The sequence below is a fragment of the Nomascus leucogenys genome, chromosome 8 (genome assembly GCF_006542625.1).
Source record: "Nomascus leucogenys isolate Asia chromosome 8, Asia_NLE_v1, whole genome shotgun sequence".
Lineage (NCBI taxonomy): Eukaryota > Metazoa > Chordata > Mammalia > Primates > Hylobatidae > Nomascus > Nomascus leucogenys.
In genome coordinates, this window is record NC_044388.1 from 105,237,163 (window position 1) to 105,263,381 (window position 26,219).

The window sequence follows — 26,219 nt, forward strand, 5'->3', positions numbered from 1 at the left end:
GTGGGCCTGCGCCTGCCTCGCCCCCAGTTTCAGCCTCCGCGCCCTGCTCACCCCTCATCCTCCTACTCTCTGGTTCCAGTGCCTGAGAATTTATTGAGGGAAACTGCCCGTGGTGTCTAAATCCCTAATTTTAAAAGGCTGGTTGTGCAAGGAGGTTAGGTCTTTCTCTGGCATCTCCTTCGGTAACTCTTATTTACCCTGTGGCCTCTTTTTAGTTCATCTTAAATAACTGGGATGGAGGTGCTACGGAAGGATCTTCTTAGAGACCCCTTTTCTGGAGAAGGAGGCGGCTGTTTGCCGACCTACCTTGAACTAAGAAGGACTGGCCATAGATAACTTTTACATTCCCGACAGAGAGGCAAATAGGTTGGCCGACCAAACACAGCTAATGTTTTGAAAGCATTTGATATTCTTGCTATCCTGTCTCCAATTTTGTGGTCCCTGAGAAGGTCTCAGGAGGGAGAAATGTTGAAAATCAGAAAAGGCATCCCCTCCATGCCCCACAAAAGAGATGAACAAAGAGCTGGGTTCCGTTTCTTAGGACATTCAAAATCAGACATTTATTTTGTACAAAACCTCTGTGTGTGTGCCCTTAGAACAAGGGTGTCCAGGCCAGGCGCGGTGGCTCATGCCCGTAATCCCAGCACATTGGGAGGCCGAGTCGGGCGAATCACCTGAGGTCGGGAGTTCAAGACCAGCCTGACCAATATTGAGAAACTCTGTCTCTTCTAAGAATACAAAATTAGCCTGGCGTGGTGACACATGCCCGTAATCCCAACTACTAGGGAGGGTGAGGCAGGAGAATCGCTTGAACCTGGGAGGCAGAGGTTGCAGTGAGGTGAGATCATGCCATTGCACTCCAGCCTGGACAACAAGAGTGAAACTCCGTCCTCCCGCTCCCCCCAAAAAAACAGGGGTGTCCAATCTTTTGGCTTCTCTAAGCCACATTGGAAGCAGAATTGTCTTGGGTCACACATAAAATACACTAACACTAATGATGGCTGATGAGCTAAAAAAAAGTCACAAAAAGAAAAAAATCTCATAATGGTTTTATGTTTCTTTTTTTTGAGACAGTGTCACACTCTGTCCCGCAGGCTGAAGTGCAGTGGCGTGATCTCGGCTCACTGCACCCTCTGCCTCCCGGGTTCAAGCGATTCTCCTGCCTCAGCCTCCTGAGTAGCTGGGACTACAGGTGCGCCACAATGCCTGGCTAATTTTTGTATTTTTAATAGAGACGGGGTTTCACCATATTGGCCAGGCTGGTCTCGAACTCCTGACCTCGTGATCCGCCTGCCTCGACCTTCCAAAGTGCTGGGATTACAAGCATGAGCCACCATGCCTGGCCTATGTTTTAAGAAAGTTTACAAATTTGTGTCTGGCTACATTCAAAGCTGTCCTGGGCTGTGGGTTGGACAACCTGGCCTTAGAAGTTCTGGTAATGACTCTGGGCACAGTGGCTCACACCTGTAATCCCAGCACTTTGGGAGGCCGTCACGGGCAGATCACTTGAGGTCAGGAGTTCGAGACCAGTCATGGCCAACGTGGCAAAACCCCGTCTGTAATCAAAATACAAAAATTAGCTGGGTGTGGTGGCACATGCCTGTAATCCCAGCTACTTGGGAGGCTGAGGCAGGAGAATCACTTGAACCCAGGAGGCGGAGGTTGCAGTGAGCCGAGATTGCTCCACTGCACTCCAGCCACTGCACCCCAGCCTGGGCGAGAGAGCTAGACTCCATCTCAAAAAAGAAAAAGTTCTGGTAATGACATCAGGAGATAGGAGATATAAGGCAACCACTGTTATCAGTGAGATGAATGTGTCCCTGAAGATGAATGGGGGTGGGGAGTGGGAGGATAGAGAAACTGTGCCCTGAAAGAGAGGAAGGCTCAGGGAGGTTATCCATGGCTGGAAAGAGCCAGGTCCCTGGTTGTGGTCCTTTTTTGAAATTTGAGGCAGAACTTTTGGGAACAGCTGGAAAGAACTTCTTCTTTTTTGTTTTTTTTTTTTTTTTTTGAGACAGAGTTTCACTTTGTCACCCAGGCCGGGGTGCAGTGGTGCAATCTCAGCTCACTGCACCCTCTGCCTCCTGAGTTCATGCGATTCTCGTGCCTCAGCCTCCCAAGTTGCTGAGGCGCCCACCACTGTGCCGGGCTAATTTTTTGTATTTTTAGTAGAGATGGGATTTCGCCATGTTGGCCAGGCTGGTCTCGAACTCCTGGCCTCAAGTGATTCGCCCGCCTTGGCCACCCAGAGTGCTGGGATTACAGGCGTGAGCCACCGTGCCTGGCCAAGAAGTTCTTTTTTTTTTTTTTTTTTTTTTTTTTTGAGAAGGAGTCTCGCTCTTTCACCCAGGCTGGAGTGCAGTGGCGCAGTCTTGGCTCACTGCAGGCTCCGGGGTTCACGCCATTCTCCTGCCTCAGCCTCCCGCGTAGCTGGGACTACGGGCTCCCGCCACCTCGCCCGGCTAATTTTTTGTATTTTTAGTAGAGACGGGGTTTCATCGTGTTAGCCAGGATGGTCTCGATCTCCTGACCTCGTGATCCACCCACCTCGGCCTCCCAAAGTGCTGGGATTACAGGCCTGAGCCACCGCGCCCGGCCAGGCCAAGAAGTTCTTAATGTATTGATGAAAACTTTGGATTTTGGAGTCATACATATCTGGCTTTGCCTGGCAAGTCACAGCCTCTGTGAGCCTCAGTTCTCTCTTTTTTAAAATTTCTTTTTTTTTCCCCTAAGAAAAAGCCTCAGTTATTTGTAGTATGTGTTCTATAAGAAGACGTGTGCAAAGCGTGGGACATAGTAGGCGATCAGTAAATGCTGATTGCCCTTATCTTTTTCAAAGTTTCAAAGTTGTACAGGTTGAACATGTAGACGAGTTTCAAATGGCTGATGATAATGCTGTATATTATAGTCTTTGTTGGGGGCCTAGGAAGGAACATTTCTAAAATTCTGAATGTTGATTTTATACTGTGAGGTTGTTGGGAATCCACTGTCCCTTGGAACCTATGTCTCTATAACCTGAGGCTGGAGAGACTGGGTGTGACCTCGTTTATCATAGTCCTGCCTTTGAAGGCTTGTTTCTTTGATTTAGGATTGTGTGTTCTGGCAACATGTGTGTGTTTCATCACTAATTTGTTATAGTGCTTCCTGGTAAGGTAGCCTTTTCCCAAACATGGACTGGCCTGAAGGCTCTCTTCCTGTGAAATATCCCGGTTAAATAATGTCAGGAATGCCGTCCCTTTTTTTTTTTTTTTTTTTTTTTTTTTTATTTGAGACAGAGTCTCACTCTGTCACCCAGGCTGGAGTGCAGTAGCGTGATCTTGGCTTAGTGCAACCCCCGAGGAGAGCTGTCCCTTTGCAGAGAATGGTTATCTCACACGTACAAAAGGGCTGTATGTTCCCAAAGATTATTTCCGAGTTGATTATTTGGAATGTGGGGCACATTTTCCCATAAAAGCAATGTGGTTGGGTTACTAGTCTGACCTACAAAGCTTTTTATTTGGCATCTTAGTTGAAGTGCCAATTTACTAATAGCAGAGGGCCTCAGTTTTGGGTTCTGGGAACAGAGCTTGCAGGACAGGTGGGAGGAGGAAGAGAGCTTCTGGTCTCTTTCTAGGGCCTTGGTTTGAGTTAGGCAGAGATTTGTCTCTCTAAACTCAGGTTCTCTATCCTTCTCCTTAGGTCTCCAAGTCCCCTGGCACTTTTCTTTTCTTCAGGACCTCTCCAGACAGGCTCTATTTCTCCACATGTTGTATGTTTCAGAAACTTCTTAGGTCCCTGTCCCTTTTTCTCCATGTAGCTGATATCAGCCAGGTTTTAGGAGGAAGGCAGGGGGACAAATTTATACCAGGTTGTGAGTGATTGATAGTCCTTTACTCTTCCACTTTAGGGAGAGTTTGCATTTTTTTTTTTTTTGAGATGGAATTTCACTCTTGTTGCCCAGGCTGGAGTACAGTGGCATGATCTTGGCTCACCATAAGCTCTGCCTCCTGGGTTCAAGTGATTCTCCTGCCTCAGCCTCCCGAGTAGCTGGGATTACAGGTGCCCACCAGCACGCCCGGCTAATTTTTTTCTATTTTTAGTAGAGACGGGGCTTCACCATGTTGGCCAGGCTTGGTCTCAAACTCCCAACCTCAGGTGATCCACCAGCCTCCGTCTCCCAAAGTGCTGGGATTACAGGCCTGAGCCACTGTGCCTGGCCAACTGCCTCCTGGGTTCAAGTGATTCTTCTGCCTCAGCTTCGCGAGTAGCTGGGACTACAGGTGTGCGCTACCATGCCCTGCTAATTTTTTTTTTTTTTGAGAGAAGTCTCGCTCTGTCGCCTGGTCTGGAGTGCAGTGGCGCGATCTCGGCTCACTGCAACCCCCACCTCCTGGGTTCAAGTGATTCTGCCTGCCTCAGCCTCCTGAGTAGCTGGGATTACAGGCACTCGCCACCATGCCCGGCTAGTTTTTTTTTTTTTTTTTTGAGACAGAGTCTCGCTCTGTTGCCCAGGCTGGAGTGCAGTGGCGCGAGCTCGGCTCACTGCAAGCTCTGCCTCCTGAGTTCACGCCATTCTCTCCCCTCAGCCTCCCAAGTAGCTGGGATTACAGGCATGCGCGACCTCGCCCAGCTAATTTTTTTTGTATTTTTAGTAGAGAAAGGGTTTCTTTTATTTTTTGAGACAGAGTCACACTCCGTTGCCCAGGCTGGAGTGCAGTGGCGTGATCTCGGCTCACTGCAAGCTCCGCGTCCCATGTTCTTGCCATTCTCCTGCCTCAGCCTCCCGAGTAGCTGGGACTACAAGCACCCGCCACCACGCCCAGCTAATTTTTTGTATTTTTAGTAGAGACGGGGTTTCACTGTGTTAGCCAGGATGGTCTCGATCTCCTGACCTTGTGATCCGCCCGCCTCGGCCTCCCAAAGTGCTGGGATTACAGGCGTGAGCCACTGCGCCCAGCCATGCCCGGCTAATTTTTGTTATTTTTAGTAGAGACAGGGTTTCGCCATGTTGACCAGGCTGGTCTTGAACTCCTGAGCCCAGGTGATCTGCCCGCCTCTGCCTCCCAAAGTGCTGGGATTACGGACATGAGCCATCTCGCCTGGCTAATTTTTAAATTATTTGTAGAGATGGGGGTCTCCCTATGTTGCCTGGGCTGGTCTTGAACTCCTGGGCTCAAGTGATCCTCCCGCCTGGGCCTCCCAAAGTGCTGGGATTACAAGTGTGAGCCACTGTGCCTGGTCTAGATTTTATTCTTTCTACAAGTTATGAAAATTTCCATTATGTGGGCATATAATTAATTATGCATCATCTTATCAATTGATGTTTGGGTTGTTTCTAATTTTTTTTTGTTTTCAAGACAGGGTCTTGCTCTGTCACCCAGGCTGGAGTGCAGCTCACTTCAGCCTCAGCCTCCTGGGCTCAAGTGATCCTCCTGCCTCAGCCCCCAAGTAGCTAGGACTACAGGTGTGCACCACTACACCTGGGTAATTTTTGTATTGTTTGTAGAGATGGGGTTTGGCCATGTGGTCCAGGCTGGTTTCAAACTCCTGGACTCAAGCAATCTGCCTGCCTTGGCCTCCCGAAGTTTTGGGATTACAGGCGGGAGGCACTGTGCCTGGCCTAGATTTTATTCATTTTATAAGCTATGAAAATTTTTATTATGTGGGCATATCTTTTTTTTCTCTTTTTTTTATTTGAGACTGAGTCTTGCTGTGTTGCCCAGGCTGGAGTGCAGTGGCGTGATCTTGGCTCACTGCAGCCTCTGCCTCCTGGGTTCAAGCGGTTCTTCTTCCTCAGCCTCCCAAGTAGCTGGGATTACAGGTGTGCGCCACCATATCTGGCTAATTTTTTATATTTTTAGTAGAGATGGAATTTCGCTATGTTGGCCAGGCTGGTCTCGAACTCCTGGCCTCAAGTGATCTACCCGCCTCGGCTTCCCAAAGTGTTGGGATTACAGGTGTGAGCCACCACATCCGGCCTCTTTATTTATTTTATTTATTTATTTTTAAGACAGTCTCACTCTGTCACCCAGGCTGGAGTGCAGTGGAACAGTCCAGCTCACTGCAACCTCTGCCTCCCCAATTCAAGCGATTCTCCTGCTTCAGCCTCCCAAGTAGCTGGGATTACAGGTGTGTGCCATCATGCCGGGCTAATTTTTGTATTTTTTTAGTAGAGACGGGGTTTCAATATGTTTCTCAGGCTGGTCTGGAACTCCTGACCTCAAATGATCCACCCGCCTCAGCCTCCCAAAGTTCTGGGATTACAGGCGTGAGTCACCATGCCGGACCTGGGCATATCATTATTTACCCCATTGCCTTATCAACTGATATTTGAGTTGTTTCTTTTTTTTTTTTTCCCCGAGATGGAGTCTTGCTCTGTCAACCAGAGCCGGAGTGCAATGGCACGATCTCAGCTCACTGTAACCTCTGCCTCCTGGGTTCAAACAATTCTCCTGCCTCAGCCTCCTGAGTAGCTGGGATTACAGGCGTGTGCCATCACACTTGGCTGATTTTTGTATTTTTAGTAGAGATGGGGTTTCACCTTGTTGGCCAGGCTGGTCTCGAACTCCTGATCTCGTGATCTGCCTGTCTTGGCCTCCCAAAGTGCTGGGATTACAGGTGTGAGCCACCATGCCCAGCCTATTTGGGTTGTTTCTAATTAATAAAAAAAATTTTTATTTGAGACAGAGTTTCACTCTTGTTGCCTAGGCTGGAGTGCGATGGCATGATCTTGGCTCACTGCAACCTCTGCCTCCTGGTTCAAGCAATTCTCCTTCCTCAGCCTCCCAAGTAGCTGGGATTACAGGCATGTGCCACCACACCTGATTAATTTTATATTTTTAGTAGAAATGGGGTTTCACTATGTTAGTCAGGTGCGTCTCCAACTCCTGACCTCAGGTGTGATCCACCCACTTTGGCCTCCCAAAGTGCTGGGATTGTAGGCATAAGCCACCGCGCCCCGCCTAAAAATTTTTTTTTTTTTTTTTAAAGTAGAGATGGGGTCTCGCTATGTTGCCCAGGTTGGTGTCAAACTCCTGGACTCAAGTGATCCTCCCACCTGGGGCTCCCAAAGTGCTGAGATTACAGGTGTGAGCCACTATGCCCAGCCTTTTTTTCTTTTTTTTTTTTTTGATGCATTAAGCACCTTTGTGTTTCCATGAGCACATCTGAAAGATAGATTCCTGTAAGTAGACCTGTTGACTCATTGTGTATATGCAGTTTTTTACTTCAAAAGATTGTCCCCTTAGGAGGTCCTACCAACTAGCCTTCCCACCCACAGAGCGGGAGAATTCTTGTTTCCTCTTCCTGGAATCTTATTTTGTTTTTATTGAGACAGAGTCTCGTTCTGTTGTCCAGGCTGGAGTGCAGTGATGTGATCTCAGCTTACTGTAACCCGCACCTCCTGGACTCAGGTGATCCTCTTGCTTCAGCCTCCCAAGTAGCTGGGACTGCAGGTGTGCAACCACACCCAGCTAATTTTTAAATTTTTTTTGTAGAGATGGCGTTTTGCCAAGTTGGCCAGGCTGGTCTTGAACCCCTGGCCTCAAGTGATCTGCCTGCTTTGGCCTCCCAAATTGCTGGGATTAGGTATGAGCCACCACACCTAGCCAGATGTTTTTAATTTGCCAACCTTATCCAGAAAGAGAAATCACATATAATTTACGTGTCCATGCTTATTCAGGAGGTTGGCAATTTATTCCAAATGTTTACTGCAATTAGGTTTTTTTTTTTTTGAGACGGAGTCTCGCTCTGTTGCCTGGGTTGGAGTGCAGTGGCGCAATCTTGGCTCACCGCAAGCTCCGCCTCCCGGGTTTACGCCATTCTTCTGCCTCAGCCTCCCAAGTAGCTGGGACCACAGGCGCCCGCCACCATGCCTGGCTAGTTTTTTTGTATTTTTTTAGTAGAGACGGGGTTTCACCACATTAGCCAGGATGGTCTCGTTCTCCTGACCTCGTGATCCGCCTGCCTTGGCCTCCCAAAGTGCTGGGATTACAGGTGTGAACCACGGCGCTGTACCTGTTTTTTTTCTTCTGTGAATTGCCTGTGTATGTCTGAAACATCAACTTGGTTTTATTTTTCTAACCATCCTGCTCTGGTGGGGAGAGGGAAGGGAGGGCATGGTTATTGAAGAGATTGTCAGTATTGCCCTTCTCTTTCCTCCCCAAAATGAGGGAGGGATTGCCCTTCTCTTTCCTCCCCAAAATGAGGGAGGGCAGGAGGCTGGTGGGTTTGGCTTAACAAGCCCTTACTCTGTCCTGGAAGTATGTGTCTGGTTTATTCTAAGGCTCAGGTGTTGGAGTCCTGGTTTAAAAGTGAGAGAGAGGCTGGGCGCGGTGGCTCACACCTGTAATCCCAACACTTTGGGAGGCCAAGGCGGGTGGACCACCTGAGGTCAGCAGTTTGCGATCAGCCTGGCCAACATGGTGAAACCCCGTCTCTACTAAAAATGCAAAAATTAGCTAGGCATGGTGACACGTCTGTAATCCCAGCTACTCAGGATGCTGAGGCAGGAGAATCACTTGAACCCGGGAGGCAGAGGTTGCAGTGAGCTGAGATTGCGCCACTGCACTCCAGCCTGGGTGACAGAGTGAGACTCTGTCTCAAAAAAAAAAAAAAAAAAAAAAAATTAGCTGGGTGTGGTGGCGTGTGCCTGTAATCCCAGCTACTCAGGAGACTGAGGCAGGAGAATCGCTTGAACCCTGGAGGTGGAGGTCACATTGAGCCAAGATCGTGTCACTGGACTCCAAGCCTGGGCAGCAAGAGCAAAACTCTGTGTCCAAAAAAAAAAAAAAAGGATGAGAGGGAGTGTGTGTGTTGTAGGGGAGGATTCTATTTACCTGTTTGTTTTTTCATTTTTTTTTGTCAAGATTCTTCGGAGGAGGCCCCTCCAGCCACTCAGAACTTCATCATTCCAAAAAAGGAGATCCACACAGTTCCAGACATGGGCAAATGGAAGCGTTCTCAGGTACCTGTGGTGTCTGCACTTTAGGGTTGGAACTGTGGTGAGAAACTTGGGCTTTTCAAAGACAGTGGTTTTCCTGACATGACGGTGGTGAGTTCCTGGCCCTTCTTGCTCTTGGAGCCTGAGTTTTCAGAAGCTAGGGAGAAAGGTGACAGGGGAGCTGGCTGTACCTTCCTTTTAGAGGCAGTACTCAGAGATGCTTTATCAGGAAGGTTGCCTACTTTATCAGGCTGGTGCCAGGGTAGCCCGGGAGAGTTCCGCTCCTGGTTCTTATAAGCCATTGCCCCTTGAGTGTTGCTGTATTGGCCGAACATGAGTGTTTGAAATGATGGAGCGAGTCACTTTGATTCTTGGCTGCAAGTAACAGCAAGTGTGGCAGCCAGTGCCTCGAGGGGAGAAGAGGCTATCTCATGGAAACTTTGGCCAGGGATATGGCTAAGCCTGCAAATACCTAGGAGCTGGGACCCAGAGCACTGGGCACAGACTGGCTTTCTCTGCTGCTCAGCTGAAATGATGGGCAGAAGATAACTACTTTTACCTCCCAGGCTTCTGGTACAGGCTATGGAAAGACAAACTGAGCAAAAGAAAGCTAATTTCAATTTCTCAGGGAAGGCCTCTGGCCCAATTCTCGTCAGGCTTCTGCCCCCGGCCTGGTGAGCTGGGCTGGAGAGTGTTCCTCATACAGAAGGCTGGGCACAGGGGTCCTCGCATGCCAGGCAGATTCTCCAGGAGACCCACACCCTACAGCTTCTATGCCTTGTTCTCACTGGGGCTTGGGGCCATCTAAGCCTGTCGGGTTCCTTTTTCACAAGCCTGCCCTCTCAGTGTTTGGAAATGGTTATCATGTCTTTTCTGAATCTTCACCAGGATCAACAGTCCCTTCAGCCTAGGGGGCAGCTTGGTCCCTTCAGCTGCTCAAAGGATATGGTTTCAGTCCTTTCATCATCTTGGTTGCTTTACCTCAGAGTTTCTCAATGTCAGCATTATGGACATTGGGGTGCAGATAATTCTTCACTGTAGGAGGCCGTCCTGTGCCATGTAGGACGTTTGGAATATCTCTGGCTTCTACCCACTAGATGTTGGCAGCATGCCTTTCCCCAGCTGTCACAACTAGCATTGTCTCCAGATCTTGTCAGATCTTCTCTGAGCCAGATTACTCTAGTTGAGAACCTGTTCGTTTGTCTGAATCCAAATGTGACACTTCCTTTGCTGCTTCTCATCCGTGTGTTCCAGCGTAGCTGCAGTCAGGACAGACTTGCCCTGGCCTGGGAGAGTTACTTTGGAGAGGCCTGGCCTGCTGGGGGTCATCCCATGGCTGGCAGGAGGATCTTGGTATAGGAATACTTCCTTCTAGATATCAGGGCTTGTCTCAGGGCTTACAGTGGACACCCCGGCTTGGATAAGGAGAAAGGAAGAATGAGAGAGGAAAAAGGGATGAAGAAGAAACAAAACCAATCAGGAGTCACTTGTTCCCAGCAACTGCCTCTCTAGGGGCCTGCACCTCAATGCTATTTTTTTTTTTTTTTTTGAGACAGGGTCTCACTCTGTCCCCCAGGCTGGAGTTCAGTGATATGATCATGGCTCTCTGCTGCCTCCACCTCTTGGGCTCAAGCAATCCTCCCACCTCAGCCACCTGAGTAGCTGGGACCATAGACACATACCACCACGCCTGGCAAACTTTTTAATTTTTTGTAGAGATGGGGTCTCACTATGTTGCGCAGGCTGGTCTCAAGCTCCTAGGTTCAAGTGATCCTCCTGCCTCAGCCTCCCAAAATGCTAGGATTATAGACTTGAGCCACAACACCTGACCCTCAGTGCTTTGTTATCCCTGTGTTGGGTGTCACTGCAGCCTGGCAGGGAAGAGAGTGTCTAGTTGAAAGCTGGGAATGGTTGTGTGGGGAGACCTGTCTGTGGCAGGCATCTGCACTCCAACTTGACAGCCTGGCCTGCCTGTGGTGGCTGATTGCTGGGGGTGAGACACTTGGTGGTACTCCTTGAATTCCTAGTGGTAGAGCATCATGGACAAGCATGTGCCCACTCAGCTTTGAGGTTAGGCTACTGGGTCCTAGCTCCATGTCTAATGAGATCTTGGTCTTGGGAGACCTTGGGCAGATCACTTCTCTTGAAATCTTGGTTTCCGCATCTGTAAGATGGCGACAGCAGTGTCTACCTTATAGGGCTATTGTGTAAAGAAACTGCTGGCAGCAATAGTGAGTACTTGGTTCACTCTGGCTGGAGATCAGCGTGTTGCTGTGGTCACTGTCTTGCCAGCTTTTCTGGAGGGTAGGGGTCGGGTACTTGGCATTACGTTTCTACTTCTCCTGCTATTGGGTTGGGAGTCAGGGTCAGGAGAAGTAGAAAGCTCGGAGCTCTTTGGTTAACTGGTGGAGCTGGGGGCAGATGGTGGGGGGGGGGGTCTGCCACCCCTCTCCCCATCCCCATTCTCCTCTCTGTTTGGTAGGCATACGCTGACTACATCGGATTCATCCTTACCCTCAACGAAGGTGTGAAGGGGAAGAAGCTGACCTTCGAGTACAGAGTCTCCGAGGTAGGCCCAGGAGGAGCTGCTGCAGCAGCCTTTCCAAAAATAGCTTCAGAGTCGCCCGGCGCAGTGGCTCACGCCTGTAATCCCAGCACTTTGGGAGGCCGAGGCGGACAGATCACGAGGTCAGGAGATCGAGACCATCCTGGCTAGCACAATGAAACCCTATCTCTACTAAAAATTACAAAAAATTAGCTGGGCGTGGTGGCGGGCGCCTGTAGTCCCAGCTGCTCAGGAGGCTGAGGCAGGAGAATGGTGTGAACCCGGGAGGCGGAGCTTGCAGTGAGCCGAGATCGCGCCACTGCACTCCAGCCTGGGCGACAGAGCAAGACTCCGTCTCAAAAAAAAAAATAGCTCCAGAGAATCATGGGCTCAGTGCCCACCACGGGGCCAGAGCAGAAAATAAGATTGCCCAAATACATGTGCACTTCACATTTTCATGTCTATGTTTCTAATTTTTAAAATCTGTGAATAGATGGATATTTATAAAATTTAGATCAAGGTAAATATGCTGTTTTGTAGTTAGTATTTTTGCTAATTGGTTTTTTTCTTTTTTTTGAGACGTAGTTTTGCTCTTGTTGCCCAGGCTGGAGTGCAGTGGTGCGATCTCGGCTCACCAAAACCTCTGCCTCCTGGGTTCAAGCGATTCTCCTGCCTCAGCCTCCTGAGTAGCTGGGATTACAGGCGTGTGCCACCACGCCTGGCTAATTTTGTATTTTTAGTAGAGATGGGGTTTCTCCATGTTGGTCAGGCTGGTCTCAGACTCCTGACCTCAGGTGATCTGCCTGCCTTGGCCTCCCAAAGTGCTGGGATTACAGGCATGAGCCACTGTGCCTGGCCTGGTGTGTTTTATTTTATTTTTTTTTTGAGACGGAGTCTCACTCTGTTGCCCAGGCTGGAGTGTAGTGGCGCAATCTCGGCTCACTGCAAGCTCCGCCTCCTGGGTTCACGCCGTTCTCCTGCCTCAGCCTCTCCGAGTAGCTGGGACTACAGGTGCCCGCCACCACGCCCGGCTAATTTTTTTTGTATTTTTAGTAGAGATGGGGTTTCACCATGGTCTCGATCTCCTGACCTCGTGATCCGCCCGCCTTGGCCTCCCAAAGTGCTGGGATTACAAGCGTGAGCCACCGCGCCCGGCCCTGGCCTGGTGTTTTTATATAACTTTGGAAATTAAAACAGATTACAAAACAGTAAATGTGCTCACTGGAAAGATCAGTAATAGACACGTGTATGACATTCACAGCAGAGCTGATCTCTCCCTGTGTTTCTCATACCCAGCTTTCAGGGCAGCCCCTCCTGACAGTGGTCACCCAGGAAAGCAAGAGCTTCTCTTCTCCTGCAGTGAGCTGTGCCCTCATTTATTTATCTTATTATTTATTTTTTTAAATATAGAGACAGGGTCTCACTATGTTATCCAGGCTGGTCTTGAACTCCTGGGCTCAAGCAATCCTCCTGCCTTGGTCTCCCAAAGTGCTGGGGTGACAGATGTGAGCCACCAAGCTTGGCCCCTCATTTATTTAAACAGCCCCCTATCTTCAGACTTTTAGGTTATCTCGGTAAACATTGCTCCTTGCATATCATTGCATCCCCGCACATAGATCTGTGGGCCTTGTTTCCGAAGGATTCATTCTTAGACATGGAAATGTGGAGTCAAAGGGCACATGCATTTTTTTTTGCGTTTGGGTTCACACTGCCTGGTGGGTGCTTTTTGGACGTTGTTTCGGAGATAGTTTTGTTTGTGTAGAGAGGGCAAGAGCTGAGGGGAGGCAGATACTGATTGGAAGGTGTGGCCTTACTGGCTGTTTGCTTTTGCTGGATGCTGTCTCTGGGCTAGGTCCCAGGGCTAGGACCTAGGCCTCCAGGAGCCTCTTGGGTTCATGTCCCAGTTGGCCCAGAGCCACCTTGAGTCTCTTATCTCAGACACCAGGGCCCGAAGGGCCTCTCTTAGTACTTTGGCCTACCCAGCTCTCTAGCCACAGTCTTGGGCCCGTTGGGTAAGATGTGGCCCTGCCCTGGCCCAGTTTCTCCACCTGCCCCAAGATTAACACTGCGTGCCTCACCCTCATACCCAGCCCCTGGCAGAGCTGCCTATTGCCGGGCCTGTCTGGCTGTTAGGTGACCTAGGTCCTGTTACGTCCACTTCAGGAGAACCAGGCCTGTGCTTCTAGACAGCCTTCCCTTGGGAGCCAGGCCCATTAGTGGCTTTTTGGGTTCCTTTTGGGCTCACTCAGTCCTCTGGGACTGAGGCTCTGGGTGCAGGGTGGCTGGGGAAAGGAGGTTCCTCCTGGAGCCTGTGGTGAGGGATGCTCAGCTGTGCTCAGTGGGCCAGGAATATCATGGAGGAAGGCTAATTAAAGGGGAAGGTTGTAATTACCCCAGCAATCCTTAGCTGCCAAGTCCCCTAATTGCCTGTGGCTTTGATGGTAGCCATCCACACCAAGCAGGTATTGTCTTTTTTTTTTTTTTTTTTTTTTTTTTTTTTTTTTTTTTTTTTTTAGTTTTTTCTTGTTGCCCAGGCTGGAGTGCAATGGCGTGATCTTGGCTCACTGCAGCCTCCACCTCCCAGGCTCAAGCGATTCTCCTGCCTCAGCCTCCCGAGTAGCTGGGATTACAGGCGCCCACCACCACACCTGGCTAATTTTTGTATTTTTAGTAGAGACGGGGTTTCACCATGTTGGCCAGGCTGGTCTCAAACTCCCTACCTCAGGTGCCTTGGCCTTCCAAAGTGCTGGGATTACAGGCGTGAGCTGCTGCGCCTGGCTCAGGTATTGTCTTAGCTGAAAGGCTGTACTTTGGCAGGATTGCAGTGTGGTTACGTGCTTGGGTTCTGGAGTCAGGCTGGCTAGTTTCATCACTTGTGAACCAATGACTTTGTCATTTTTGACCTTCTGTTTCCTCATCTGTAGAGTGGTAAGAGCAGACTACTCATGGCCCCTTGGGGAAGATTCACTGAGATCCCACGAGTAGGGGTTGTCTTGCATAGTGCCTAACACATACTAAATAAATACTTCGATTGTTATTAGCTATTGTTACCGTTAGGCATTAGTCAGTTCTAATTTTCAATAGTGTTGTTGCATAGAAAGCTAGCTCTTGGCTGGGCGCAGTGGCTCGTGCCTGTAATCCCAGCACCTTGGGAGGCCACAGTGGGTGAATCACGAGGTCAGGAGTTCAAGACCAGCCTGGCCAACATGGTGGAACCCCGTCTCTACTAAAGATACAAAAAGTTAGCTGGGCGTGGTGGCGGGCACCTGTAATCCCAGCTACTTGGGAGGTGGAGGCAGGAGAATCCCTTGAAACCCGGGAGGCGGAGGTTGCAGTGAGCCAAAATGGTGCCACTGCACTCCAGCCCAGGCAACAGTGCGAGACTTTGTCTCAAAAAGAAAAAAAAAACTAGCTTTTATTTTTTTATTATTTATTTATTTTTATTTTTGAGATGGAGTCTTGTTCCCCAGGCTGGAGTTCAATGGTACAATCTTGGCTCAGTGCAACCTCCGCCTCCCGGGTTCAAACGATTCTCCTGCCTCAGCCTCCCGACTAGCATGTGCCACCACGTCCAACTAATTTTGTATTTTTAGTAGAGATGGGGTTTCTCCATGTTGGTCAGGCTGGTTTCGAACTCCTGAACTCAGGTGATCTGCCCGTCTTGGCCTCCCTAAGTGCTGGGATTACAGACGTGAGCCACCGCGCCTGGCGAGCTAGCTCTTATTTTAAATGATGCCTGTCCTCCTCTTATGGGAGTTAACATTTTCGATTTTTGCAAAATAAATGTGATAGGAGATTTATTGTTGTTGTTGTTGTTCTGTTTACTTTTTTTAAACTTACAAGGGGGCAAAATTCAAAAATGGCCAGTAAAATTTTAGGGAAGATTTTACTGGTCCTTGAAATCCAAAAAGGAAACACTGGCCTAGGGAGAATGGGAGAGCTGGAGTTGTTCTTTGTGCCTCAAAGGGGTTTCAGCCCCAGTTCCCTTTCTTCCAGCCCTTCTCTCCCAACACAGCAAACAATAGAGGCAGCCCCTACATTCAAAAAGCCCTCTCCTGAAGAGGAGCTGGGAGCCTTTGAATTATTCATTGGCCCAGCTGAGCTAGCAGCTGGGGCCTGGCTCCTGTGACTCTGTCTTCTCTGTCCCCTTCAGTGCCTCGCCTAAGACTGAGATCCCTGGGGAATCTGGGGCTGACTGGTGCTTCCTGGGGCCAAGATGACTGTGCCATCCATTGTAAGCCCCCGTTTGTGCATGGGTTAGGTCTGGCCTGTGCTTATCAGCCATTCCTGGTTTTTCACAAAGCCAGGCTCTGGCAGCACTCTCACATTTCAGCAAGGCAGCTTTATGCCATCCTAGCCCTCTGCCTTAGCCAGGTGTAAAGGGAAATTTCTCCTCTTACAGGCTACTTTTCCTGTCCTCCCGTGCCCAAGCCTAGATAAAGGGGAGATGAGAGAGGGCAGCACTCAGGGCCAGTTTCACTTAGGCAGCTGGGGGCATGGCCAGTCTGTTTCATTAGCTTAAGCCTGCCTCTCCCCAGGTACATACATATAGCTCTTGGCTGAGTCTTTGCACATGGCAGGCCTGGTCTGCCTTGCCCTTCCAGGCGTAACTTCTCATGTGGGCATCACCCTGCTAGTTCCTACCCAGTGCCAGGATTTCCTGTAAGTTTCTTCTTATACCGTTTGTTTCCATAGACACAGGCAAGATCCACTTCCTGGCAGGGACTCTTTTCCCAGGACTGAATGGCTGCAGATAGCCTCTGCATTGTACTTTCCACCAGCCCTGGTGCTGGCCTGTTTCTACAAGCCCACCTGGAAGGAGCACCTTCTAACTGACCTTTGGGTTGGACAGACAGCCACCTGATTTCTTCATTGAGTAACACTTTATGTGCCAATGCTGCCTGCACCTCTGACTCCGATTCTACTTCTTGGTCCCTGTCTTCTGTGGGAAAGGTGTAGGGGGATGGGCTCTTAAACTCTGCCACCCTACAAAGCATTGCACATGATGACCTGGCATTTCTACAAAGATTGAGTTGCAAGCTGACTTACCATAGCATTATGTATGAAATAGGTAATGAAACAGGTGGAAATAACCCAAACATTTAACAGTGAGGAATTAAATTAATTATAATGCAGTGGCATGATGTTATTCACTTAGTAAAAGTTGTCATAAGATTATGTTTATATGTAGATGTGGAATGAGGTTCATGAGGAAAAGGAGCAGGCTGCAGAGCAGAATGTGTCCTGCGATGAATGTATACCATTACCCCATGCCGGGCACTGTGCACCTCAGGAGGTATTTATCATCAGCCCCATTTTTTAGATGAAGAAACTGAGAGGCTCAGAGTTAGTCACTTGCTCAAGGTCTCACAGCAACTAAATGGTGTTTTAGCTGGGGTTTGAATCCAGGCCCACCATGCTAAACAGTATAAAAAACACTATAAGAAGATAACACAGAAGGATATGTTAAAATGTTTAGTGTAGGCCAGGCACGGTGGCTCACGCCTGTAATCCCAGAACTTTGGGAGGCCGATGCAGGTGGATCACTTGAGGTTGGGAGTTTGAGACCAGCCTGACTAACATGGAGAAACCCTGTCTCTACTAGAAATACAAAAATTAGCTGGGCGTGGTGGCATGCGCCTGTAGTCCCAGCTACTTGGGAGGCTGAGGCAGGAGAATCGCTTGAACCTGGGAGGCAGAGGTTGCAGTGAGCCGAGATCGCGCCACTGCACTCCAGCCTGGGCAACAAGAACGAAACTCCATCTCAAAAAAAAAAAAAAAAAAGTTTAGTGTATTTCTGGGTGGCAGGATTACTGGTCATTTTCATTTTCTTCTGTTTATATTTCTGTTTTTTATGATGAGTAGGTATTGCATACTGAACAAAAGGCTTCCATAAAGTCTTTTTAAAAAGATGTCAGGTCTGGAGTTTGCTTGTCTATAGCAGCAGCCCATGGGGTAGGCTGCCTGCAGAAACCAGGTGCTAAAGCCACCCCGTCCCTGTCCCATCAGCCTAGTGTGCTTCCCTCTCTGGAAAGCCCATCATGCTCCCCTGACCCTCCTTCATATTCAGGACAGTCGGGAAGAAAGAGGGATGGGGGAGAGTGGCCAGTAGGGGCCATGCCAAGGGGTCATTGTCTGGCAGCAGTGGACTTCCCTCTGTGGCTAAGCGGGAGCCACTTGCTCTGTAGCTTGGACCCCTCTATTTTGCCTCCACAGGCCATTGAGAAACTAGTTGCTCTTCTCAACACACTGGACAGGTGGATTGATGAGACTCCTCCAGTGGACCAGCCCTCTCGGTTTGGGAATAAGGCATACAGGACCTGGTATGCCAAACTTGATGAGGTGAGGCTGCCACAGGACAGGCCAGGGACTGGGCTGGCAGTGAGGGTGGTTCTGGCACCAGTTGGGGAAGGGCCTGCATTGTATAGTGCTTCTAGGCATATACAAATCTCAGACAGTTTGTTAAAATGGCAATTTCACTTAGCAAAATTACAAATGAGTTTATACTCTGCTTGGTCATCTTCTGGGAAACACGACTGCACTACAAGGCTGTTTATTAAGTCACTGTATTATAGCAAATTGGAAATGTTCCAAGTATCCATCTGTAGGGGATCATTTAAGTAAATTAGTCCATCAATATCATGGAGTACTGTGCAGCTATAAAAAGGAATTTTTTTTATTTTTTATTTTATCTTTTTTTTTTTTTAGACGGAATCTCGCTGTGTCGCCCAGGCTGGAGTGCAGTGGCGCAATCTTGGCTCACTGCAAGCTCCACCTCCTGGGTTCACGCCATTCTTCTGCCTCAGCCTCCTGAGTAGCTGGGACTACAGGCGCCCACCACCACGCCCGGCTAATTTTTTGTATTTTTAGTAGAGACGGGGTTTCCCCATGTTAGCCAGGATGGTCTTGATCTCCTGACCTTGTGATCCGCCCATCTCGGCCTCCCAAAGTGCTGGGATTATAGGTGTGAGCCACCACGCTTGGCCCCAAAAAGGAATTTTTTTTATAGCTGGGCACGGTGGCTCATGCATGTAATCTCAGAATTCGGGGAGGTTAAGGTGGGAGGATCACTTGAGCCCAGGAGTTTGTGAGTAGGCTGGGCAACATAGCAAGACCCCGTTTCTGCAAAAAATAAGAAATGGTGGTGCACACCTTTGGTCCCAGCTACTTGGGTGGCTGAAGCAGGAGACTGACTTGAGCTCTGGAGTTTGAGGCTGCAGTGAGCTATGATGGAGCCATTGCACACCCACTTGGAATGCTAGCAGCATACTCCATGGTGTGGATGGACTAGTCTATTGAACTGATCCTCTACTGATGTTTTTATTTTTGAATCTTATGAAGGTGTTACCTATTCAAAGCAAACAAAAATAAAAATGCAGGATCTCAGACCCTGTCTAGAAAAGCAGAGTCTACAGGTCCGGGTAGGGAGTGGGAACCTGGATTTTCACCAGCTTTCCAGGAGATTCTCATGCCAGTTGTCTACAACTGAGCTTAAGGAAATTTGGGTCCTAATTGCTCTGGCCCAATATTTTCACATGGAGCAGAGGGGAGGACTCAGGACCCAGTGAAGTGCTTGCTGTTCCCAAGAGACGCCCGGGCCTGCCTCTAGACTCTTAAGATGGTACATGGTCTTTTTTTTTTTCTGTTGTTCAGGCTGAGTGCAGTGGCATGATCTCAGCTCCCTACAGCCTTGACCTCCTGGGCTCAAGCAATCCTCCTGCCTCAGCCTCCCAAGTTGTTGGGACTACAGCATGTGCCACCATGCTTGGCTAATTTTTGTATTTTTAGTAGAGATGGGGTTTCATCATGTTGGTCAGGCTGGTCTCGAAATCCTGGCCTCAGGTGATCCGCCCACCTTGGCCTCCTAAAGTGTTGGGATTACAGGTGTGAGCCACTGCTCCCAGCCTTAAGTTATATCTTAAAGCTGACAAATTATAGCTGTACAGCTTGATGGATTTTTACATGTTTTTACCCATGGACTCAGCACTCATGTCAAGTTTTTACCCATGGATTCACCGCTCATGCCAAGCAATAGAGCATTCTAGCTGGAGTGCTCCCCTTCCCAATTGATATCACCCAGATTATTATTTTTTATTTTTTATTTTTTAAATTTTATTTTATTTTATTTTATTTTATTATTATACTTTAAGTTTTAGGGTACATGTGCACAATGTGCAGGTTTGTTACATATGTATACATGTGCCATGTTGGTGTGCTGCACCCATTAACTCGTCATTTAGCATTAGATATATCTCCTAATGCTATCCCTCTCCCCTCCCCCCAATTATTCTTATTTCTATTCCATAAATTGATTTTTTTCCACGTTTCTGAACTTCATATAACTCTCTGGCTTCTTTTGCTCAATGTCACGTCTGAGATTCATCCATGTTTTCATGTCTAGCTATAGGTCTTTTTCTTTGCTGTGTAGTATTCCATTGTATGAATATATCACAATTTATTCATTTCACTGTCGATGGACATTTCCATTGCATTTCCACCTTTTGGCTACTCTAAACAATGCTGTTGTGAACATTCTTCTGCATGTCTTTTGATGGCACATGACACAAGCTCTTGCTGACCTGAGAGTGTGAAGGAAGGTGGCCTGTATGGGAATCATAGTACTGACCTTCCAGAGTCTCTGTGGGGCTCCAGTGAGTTACCACATGGGAGGGTTGAGGCTTTTTTCCAGATTCCTCCTGTCTTGCCCCTAGACTCCTGTGCCCTGGAAGAATCAGTCGATGATAAGCCGCCTGGGTAGTCTTCTGCTGTGGAAGAATAAATGGTGTCCCTCCCCTTCCTTCTGTGGCCCGTCAGAACAGGGAACCAGGCTGGCCTGGCATGGCAGCACGGGCCCCCAGTCAGGTGCTGCCCTTGGGCACCTGCCTACTGGGATGCTGCTTAATATGCTGCCACCACTTTGTGTCTCTTGTGTTACCAGGAAGCAGAAAACTTGGTGGCCACAGTGGTCCCCACCCATCTGGCAGCTGCTGTGCCTGAGGTGGCTGTTTACCTAAAGGAGTCAGTGGGGAACTCCACGCGCATTGACTACGGCACAGGTATCTGCTGCTTGTGGGGCTCTGTACTTATCTAGCTTCACTGCTTTCTGTTTTGGGCTTCAGATGGTCTCTGGGCCCTCTGAGCAAGCGAGAGCAATCAAGAATTCGCCAAGCACCTGCAACCTATTGGGGCCAGCTGGGGTTCAGGGTGGTTTCACGGGCAGGGTGGTTCAGGGTGGTTTCGTAGGCATGCAGGGAGGCCCGGATGCTGCAGCTCTGCCATAGTCCACCAGGGGGAGCTGATGCCCCGTGCATGGTGCTTGCGCAGCGCTGCTTTCTGTTCTTGTGAAAATGGTCTCTCAGCTTCTCATCACCAAAATAATAATTATTGAGCACTTACTGTATGTCAAGGCAGCAGCTTACTGAAGCTTTGAGAAATGGGAACGCTTCTTGGTGGCCTTTGCAGTGTCATGGCACACCCTCTCCCTTGCACCGCTTGTCTCTTAGCCACATTCTCTGTGCTTTTGGGCTCTTTGGATCTGTGGTGCACGTAAGCCAAGGGACCTGGATTTTGAGGAGAGGGAGTGTGGGGGCACTTTAAAAGGGAAGTATAGACAGGTGCAGTGGTGCGTGCCTGTAATCCTAGCACTTTGGGATGCTGAGGGGGAGGATTGCCTGAGCTCAGGAGTTTAAGACCAGCCTAGGCAACGTAGCAAGACTCCATCTCTTTTTTAAAAATTTATTTTAAGTTATTTTTATTTATATATTTATTTTTTTGAGACAGGGTCTTGCTTTGTCACCCAGGCTGCAGTGCAGTGATGTGATCTTGCCCCACTGCAGCCTTGACCTCCTGGGCCCAAGTGATCCTCCAGCCTCTGCATCTCCCCACTCCCCAGTACCTGGGACTACAGGTGTGCACCACCAGCCTGGCAATTTATTTATTTATTTTTTTGAGACAGAGTCTCACTCTATTGCCCAGGCTGGAGTGCAGTGGCACGATCTTGGCTCACTGCAACCTCCACCTCCTGGGTTCAAGCGATTCTGCTGGGACTACAGGCACACGCCACCGTACCTGGCTAATTTTAGGGTTTTTAGTAGAGACAGGGTTTCACCATGTTGGCCAGGCTGGTCTCGAACTCCTGACCTCTGGTGAGGTCACTTCTCCACCCACCTTGGCCTCCCAAAGTGCTGGGACTGGGATTACAGGCGTGAGCCACCACGCCCAGCCAATTGTTTTGTATTTTTTATAGAGATGGGGTTTCGCCATGTTGCCCAGGCTGGTCTTGAACTCCTGAGCTCAAGCTGTTCTCCCACCTCAGCCTCCCAAAGTGCTTGGATTATAGGTGCAAGCCACCACGCTGAGACCCCATCTCTCAAAAATATAAAAGGGAGACCTTCTCTAGGTCAGGGCATGGCCTGTTGAGCCACCATGCTGAGACCCCATCTCTCAAAAATATAGAAGGGAGGCGTTCTCTAGGTCAGGGCCTGGCCTGTGCAGCTAAGGAGGACCTCTGCTTTGGTGAGGGCCCACCTTCCTTCCCTGAGGCAGGCAGATGGGGCACCGCTCAGCCCTCCCCTTGTCTGGGGAATGTGATCCACAGGAGGGAGCCCCGGCCACAGAGGCAGGCCCTGGAGAAGGGCCCTCTTGGACCAGGTGGGGCTTTGACTAAGACCAGCAGGGAAAAGATCAAAGAGGGAAGACTGGCCAGGTCAGCAGGGGTTGGTGCCCCAGCTGCATGTGAACCCCTGAACAATGGGAGCCTGGGCCCTGGCTGGTCATAATTGGAAACTGTGGCAGGGGAAGGAAACAGCACACAAGCTTCCAGGCCCTGGAAGGGTCTTCGTCCTCCAGAGACAGGACAGAAGTATTCTCTGACACATTCTCTTCTCACCTCCCTCCAGATAGGTTTTGTGTGACACTGTGAACAATGGGATTCAATCACAGTCCAGTGAGTAGTTCCTACAGTGCAGACCATTCCTGTTTGATATGACTGGGAAAGGAAGGAGGATGCTTTTTCACCCTGTAATCTGATCATGTGTTCCCTGCTTAGAAGCCTGCAGTGGCTCCCTATTGCTCTTAGGGTAAAGTCTGAGCTCTTTCCTATGGCCACAAGGCCCATGTGACCTGTAGCCTCCTGTCATTACACGTTCTCCCTTGCTCTCACTGCCTTCGACATACTGGCCTCCTTAGGGTTCCTCAAACAGATCAAACTTTTTCTTGCCTCAAGGCCTGTGCACATGCTATTCCTTCTGGCTAGAATGCATTTCTTGCTTCCCTCACTCCCTTTGCCTTGCCAGCTCACATTTTTCAGATTTCAGATTAGATGTTACTTCCTTAGGGGAAACCTTGAATCCTTACGTCAGAGTCCTTCTGTGATATCCTCCAGTTAGTACCCTGTATTTCTCCTTCAGAGCTGGAATCATAGTAGTGACTGTATATTTATAATGTCTGTTGTCCCTGATAGGTCATAAACTTTCTGAGGGCGAGGACTTACTTGTTACTGTCTCCTAGCACGTAACATGGACAGTGACTGCTTACATAGTAGGTGCTCAGTAAATATGGTGGAATTGCTGAGTGAGTTAAACCTACATAATGAAATGTAAATGTCCAGCCCGGGTCTTTTAGGAGTAGAATTATAGTACTGGTAGTTCTTTTTTTTTTTTTTTTTTTGAGACAGTCTCACTTTGTCACCCAGGCTGGAGTGCAGTGGCCTTATCATGGCTCACTGCAGCCTCAACCTCCTGGGCTCAGGAGGTCCTCCATCTCAGCCTCCTGAGTAGCTGGGACCACAGGCACGTGCCACCACTGGCTAATTTTTGTATTTTTTGTAGAGACAGGGTTTTGCCATGTTGGCCAGGCTGATCTCAAACTCCTGAGCTCAAGCAATCTGCCTGCCTCAGCCTCCTGAAGTGCTGGGATTACAGGCATGAGCCACCATGCACGGCCAGTACTGGTATTATAGTTCTTGAAAGGAAAGGGCCTAGCAAGTCTTTCTGAGTGGGGAAGAGGTCTCATTGTCTCCATGTTGACCACCCTCCTCAGAGGGGCACTTATCAATGATTTGGACTCTGGGAGACTAAAACAATCCCAGTCCTTTACCTGGATGACTGTCAACGCTGGTTGTTTTTCTCTTCCAGGGCATGAGGCAGCCTTCGCTGCTTTCCTCTGCTGTCTCTGCAAGATTGGGGTGCTCCGGGTGGATGACCAAATAGCTATTGTCTTCAAGGTGTTCAATCGGTGAGAGAAAAGGACAGGAGGGTTGGAGAAGGGGGCGTGAGGGGCCATCTGTTTCCTCCTCAGACTGGGAAATGGGGTGCTCTAGGGTTCTCCTGAGTGGCTCATGGTTGTCTTGTCCTAGTCAAGCTCTGGCTGTGGATGGAGTGTCCAAGGCTTTTTTCCAACAGGTTCAAATTAACCTCCAAGTCAAAACAAGTGAAAGAATTGTCACATAGGCCGGGCGCGGTGGCTCACGCCTGTAATCCCAGCACTTTGGGAGGCCCAGGCAGGCAGATCACGAGATCAGGTGTTCGACACCAGCCTGGCCAACATGATGAAACCCCATCTCTACTAAAAATACAAAAATTAGCTGGGCATGGTGGCACTCGCCTGTAATTCCAGCTACTCAGGAGGCTGAGGCAGAAGAATTGCTTGAACCCAGGAGGCGGAGGTTGCAGGGAGCTGAGATCATGCCACTGTACTCCAGCCTGGGTGACAGAGTGAGACTCTGTCTCAAAAAAAAAAGAATTGTCACATAATGTCTGCCAGTACTCACATGGTGTTGACCATGTGGAGGAAGAATTCTAAGCACTTTATGTATAACTCATTAATTCTAACAACAACCCTATGGAATAGCAACTGTTATTTCCATTTTACATATGAGGAAACTGAGGCACAGAGATATCTGGTGTCTTCACTGGGTTCACGCCAGCTGAACGCAGGTAGTCAGACTCTGACCTGCTGCCCCGCACCACCCAAGCCAGTCGCTGGGCAGCAGTGATGTGGATCAGTTACCTAGAACTCTTAAAATCCCTATTGCGTGCCCCAGTCTAGCAGTGCTGCTGCAGCAGGCCTGTGACGAAGCCCAGGAGCAGTGCTCGGTGCTTCACAGGTGGCTGATATGCAGCCTCTGATAAAATAGAAGGTTGGAACCAGAAGAACCTAGGAGATAACCTGCTGGGACTTGTGTCAGCTTTCAGACAGGCCAACTGAGGCTGGAGAGGCTGAGGCCCTGCCCAGGGTTTTACAAGTTGTCAGGAGTTGATGGCACCAAAACCCACCTTCCTAATCAGTGATTTTTATTTTTTATTTATTTATTTTTTTTTGAGACAGGGTCTCTCTCTGTCGCCCAGGCTGGAGTGCAGTGGTGAGATCTCGGCTCACTGCAAGCTCTGCCTCCTGGGTTCATGCCATTCTCCTGCCTCAGCCTCCAGAGTAGCTGGGACTACAGGCGCCCACCACCACACCTGGCTGATTTTTTGTATTTTTAGTAGAGACGGGGTTTCACCGTGTTGGCCGATGGTCTCGATCTCCTGACCTTGTGATCCGCCCGCCTTGGCCTCCCAAAGTGCTGGGATTACAGGCGTGAGCCACCGTGCCCAGGCCCTTAATCAGTGATTTTTATCCCTTTCCTGAGCCAAAAGATGGCTGAGTGTTTGTTGGGGGAAATAAAGCTACATTATTGAAATTGAGACCAGTTACACTCTTCAGTGGTTATTTTGGGGTCTCCTTGTGCTCCCAGTGGCCGAAAGGGTGAGACTGTCTTTTTACTTTTTGCTACCTTCCCTTTCCCTCCCCTCCTGTGCAGGTACCTTGAGGTTATGCGGAAACTCCAGAAAACATACAGGATGGAGCCAGCCGGCAGCCAGGGAGTGTGGGGTCTGGATGACTTCCAGTTTCTGCCCTTCATCTGGGGCAGTTCGCAGCTGATAGGTACTGGAGTGGGAGGTGCCTATCCCTCCACCCCCAACCAAGGCTGCGTTCTGTGGCCCTCCCCTGCCCCTCCTGCGCTCCCTCCTTCCCTTCTTCCTGCCCAGGGCAGACAGTGACAGCTTGGAAAGCAGGGCATTAGACCAGCTATTGAGGGAGGCTGTTTGCTGTCGACCTTCTGCTGTGAGAGCCCGTGTGGTGGGCTGGAGGAGGCGGAGGCCAATTGCCGCCAAGATAATGGGAAGTGACATGGGCTGGACCAAGGGCGCACGCCTGGCGCATAATGGACTGGTGTGAAATGCGCCCCAGCTCCTGGCAGCAGCTGTGGGGTTTTATGTTGAAAATGAGGGACCCTTTTGATTTGGTGACCAGCGTCATCCACTGTTATTATCAAGCTGTGTGCAAAGGGGCCCGTTAGGGAGCAGCCGCCAAGTGCTGGGCGGTGGGCCTGCTTCCTGTGGGGCTCAGAGAGGCCCGCTCTGGTGACTCCCCCACTCTTGAAGCTGGTTTTCAGGATGGGGGTGGGTGATCATCTCTATTTTGATGAAGAATGAACTGCCTACAGAATGATATTCATAAATGACCATTAGTTGTGGCCTCAGGTGCATTGCCTCCCTGAATCTTCTCAGTGACACTGCGAAGGGTCTGCCAGCATGAAGCCAGCTCTGCTGACTGGCACCTGCACCAGGCACCATACTGAGTGCTGTAGGCATGGTAATTATTGTCATGGCCCCTAGGAGGAGGTGCTGTTCTTGTCCCCACTGTCCAGGTGAGGAAACTGAACCTTGGCAGGCTGAAGTCATGCGTCCAACGCCACGCAGCTAGAGCTTA

General features: G+C 49.4%; 1 protein-coding gene across 6 annotated transcripts in view; it reads left to right on the plus strand.

Moving 5' to 3' along the window:
• The window catches only part of PTPA (protein phosphatase 2 phosphatase activator), a 38,460-nt gene that overhangs the window by 739 nt on the left and 11,502 nt on the right, over window positions 1–26,219 (plus strand). For 2 of the 6 annotated variants that reach the window (XM_030818000.1, XM_030817997.1), the window contains exons 2-7: window positions 8,847–8,944; window positions 11,403–11,489; window positions 17,682–17,807; window positions 20,404–20,521; window positions 23,600–23,699; window positions 25,267–25,391. In XM_030818000.1, coding sequence (XP_030673860.1) covers window positions 8,847–8,944; window positions 11,403–11,489; window positions 17,682–17,807; window positions 20,404–20,521; window positions 23,600–23,699; window positions 25,267–25,391 — 654 coding nt within the window. Of the gene's footprint in view, window positions 1–3,678; window positions 3,749–8,846; window positions 8,945–11,402; window positions 11,490–16,656; window positions 16,762–17,681; window positions 17,808–20,403; window positions 20,522–23,599; window positions 23,700–25,266; window positions 25,392–26,219 lie in introns of those variants that run through there. The other 4 variants (XM_030818001.1, XM_030817998.1, XM_030818002.1 and 1 more) reach the window with 3 other exon arrangements.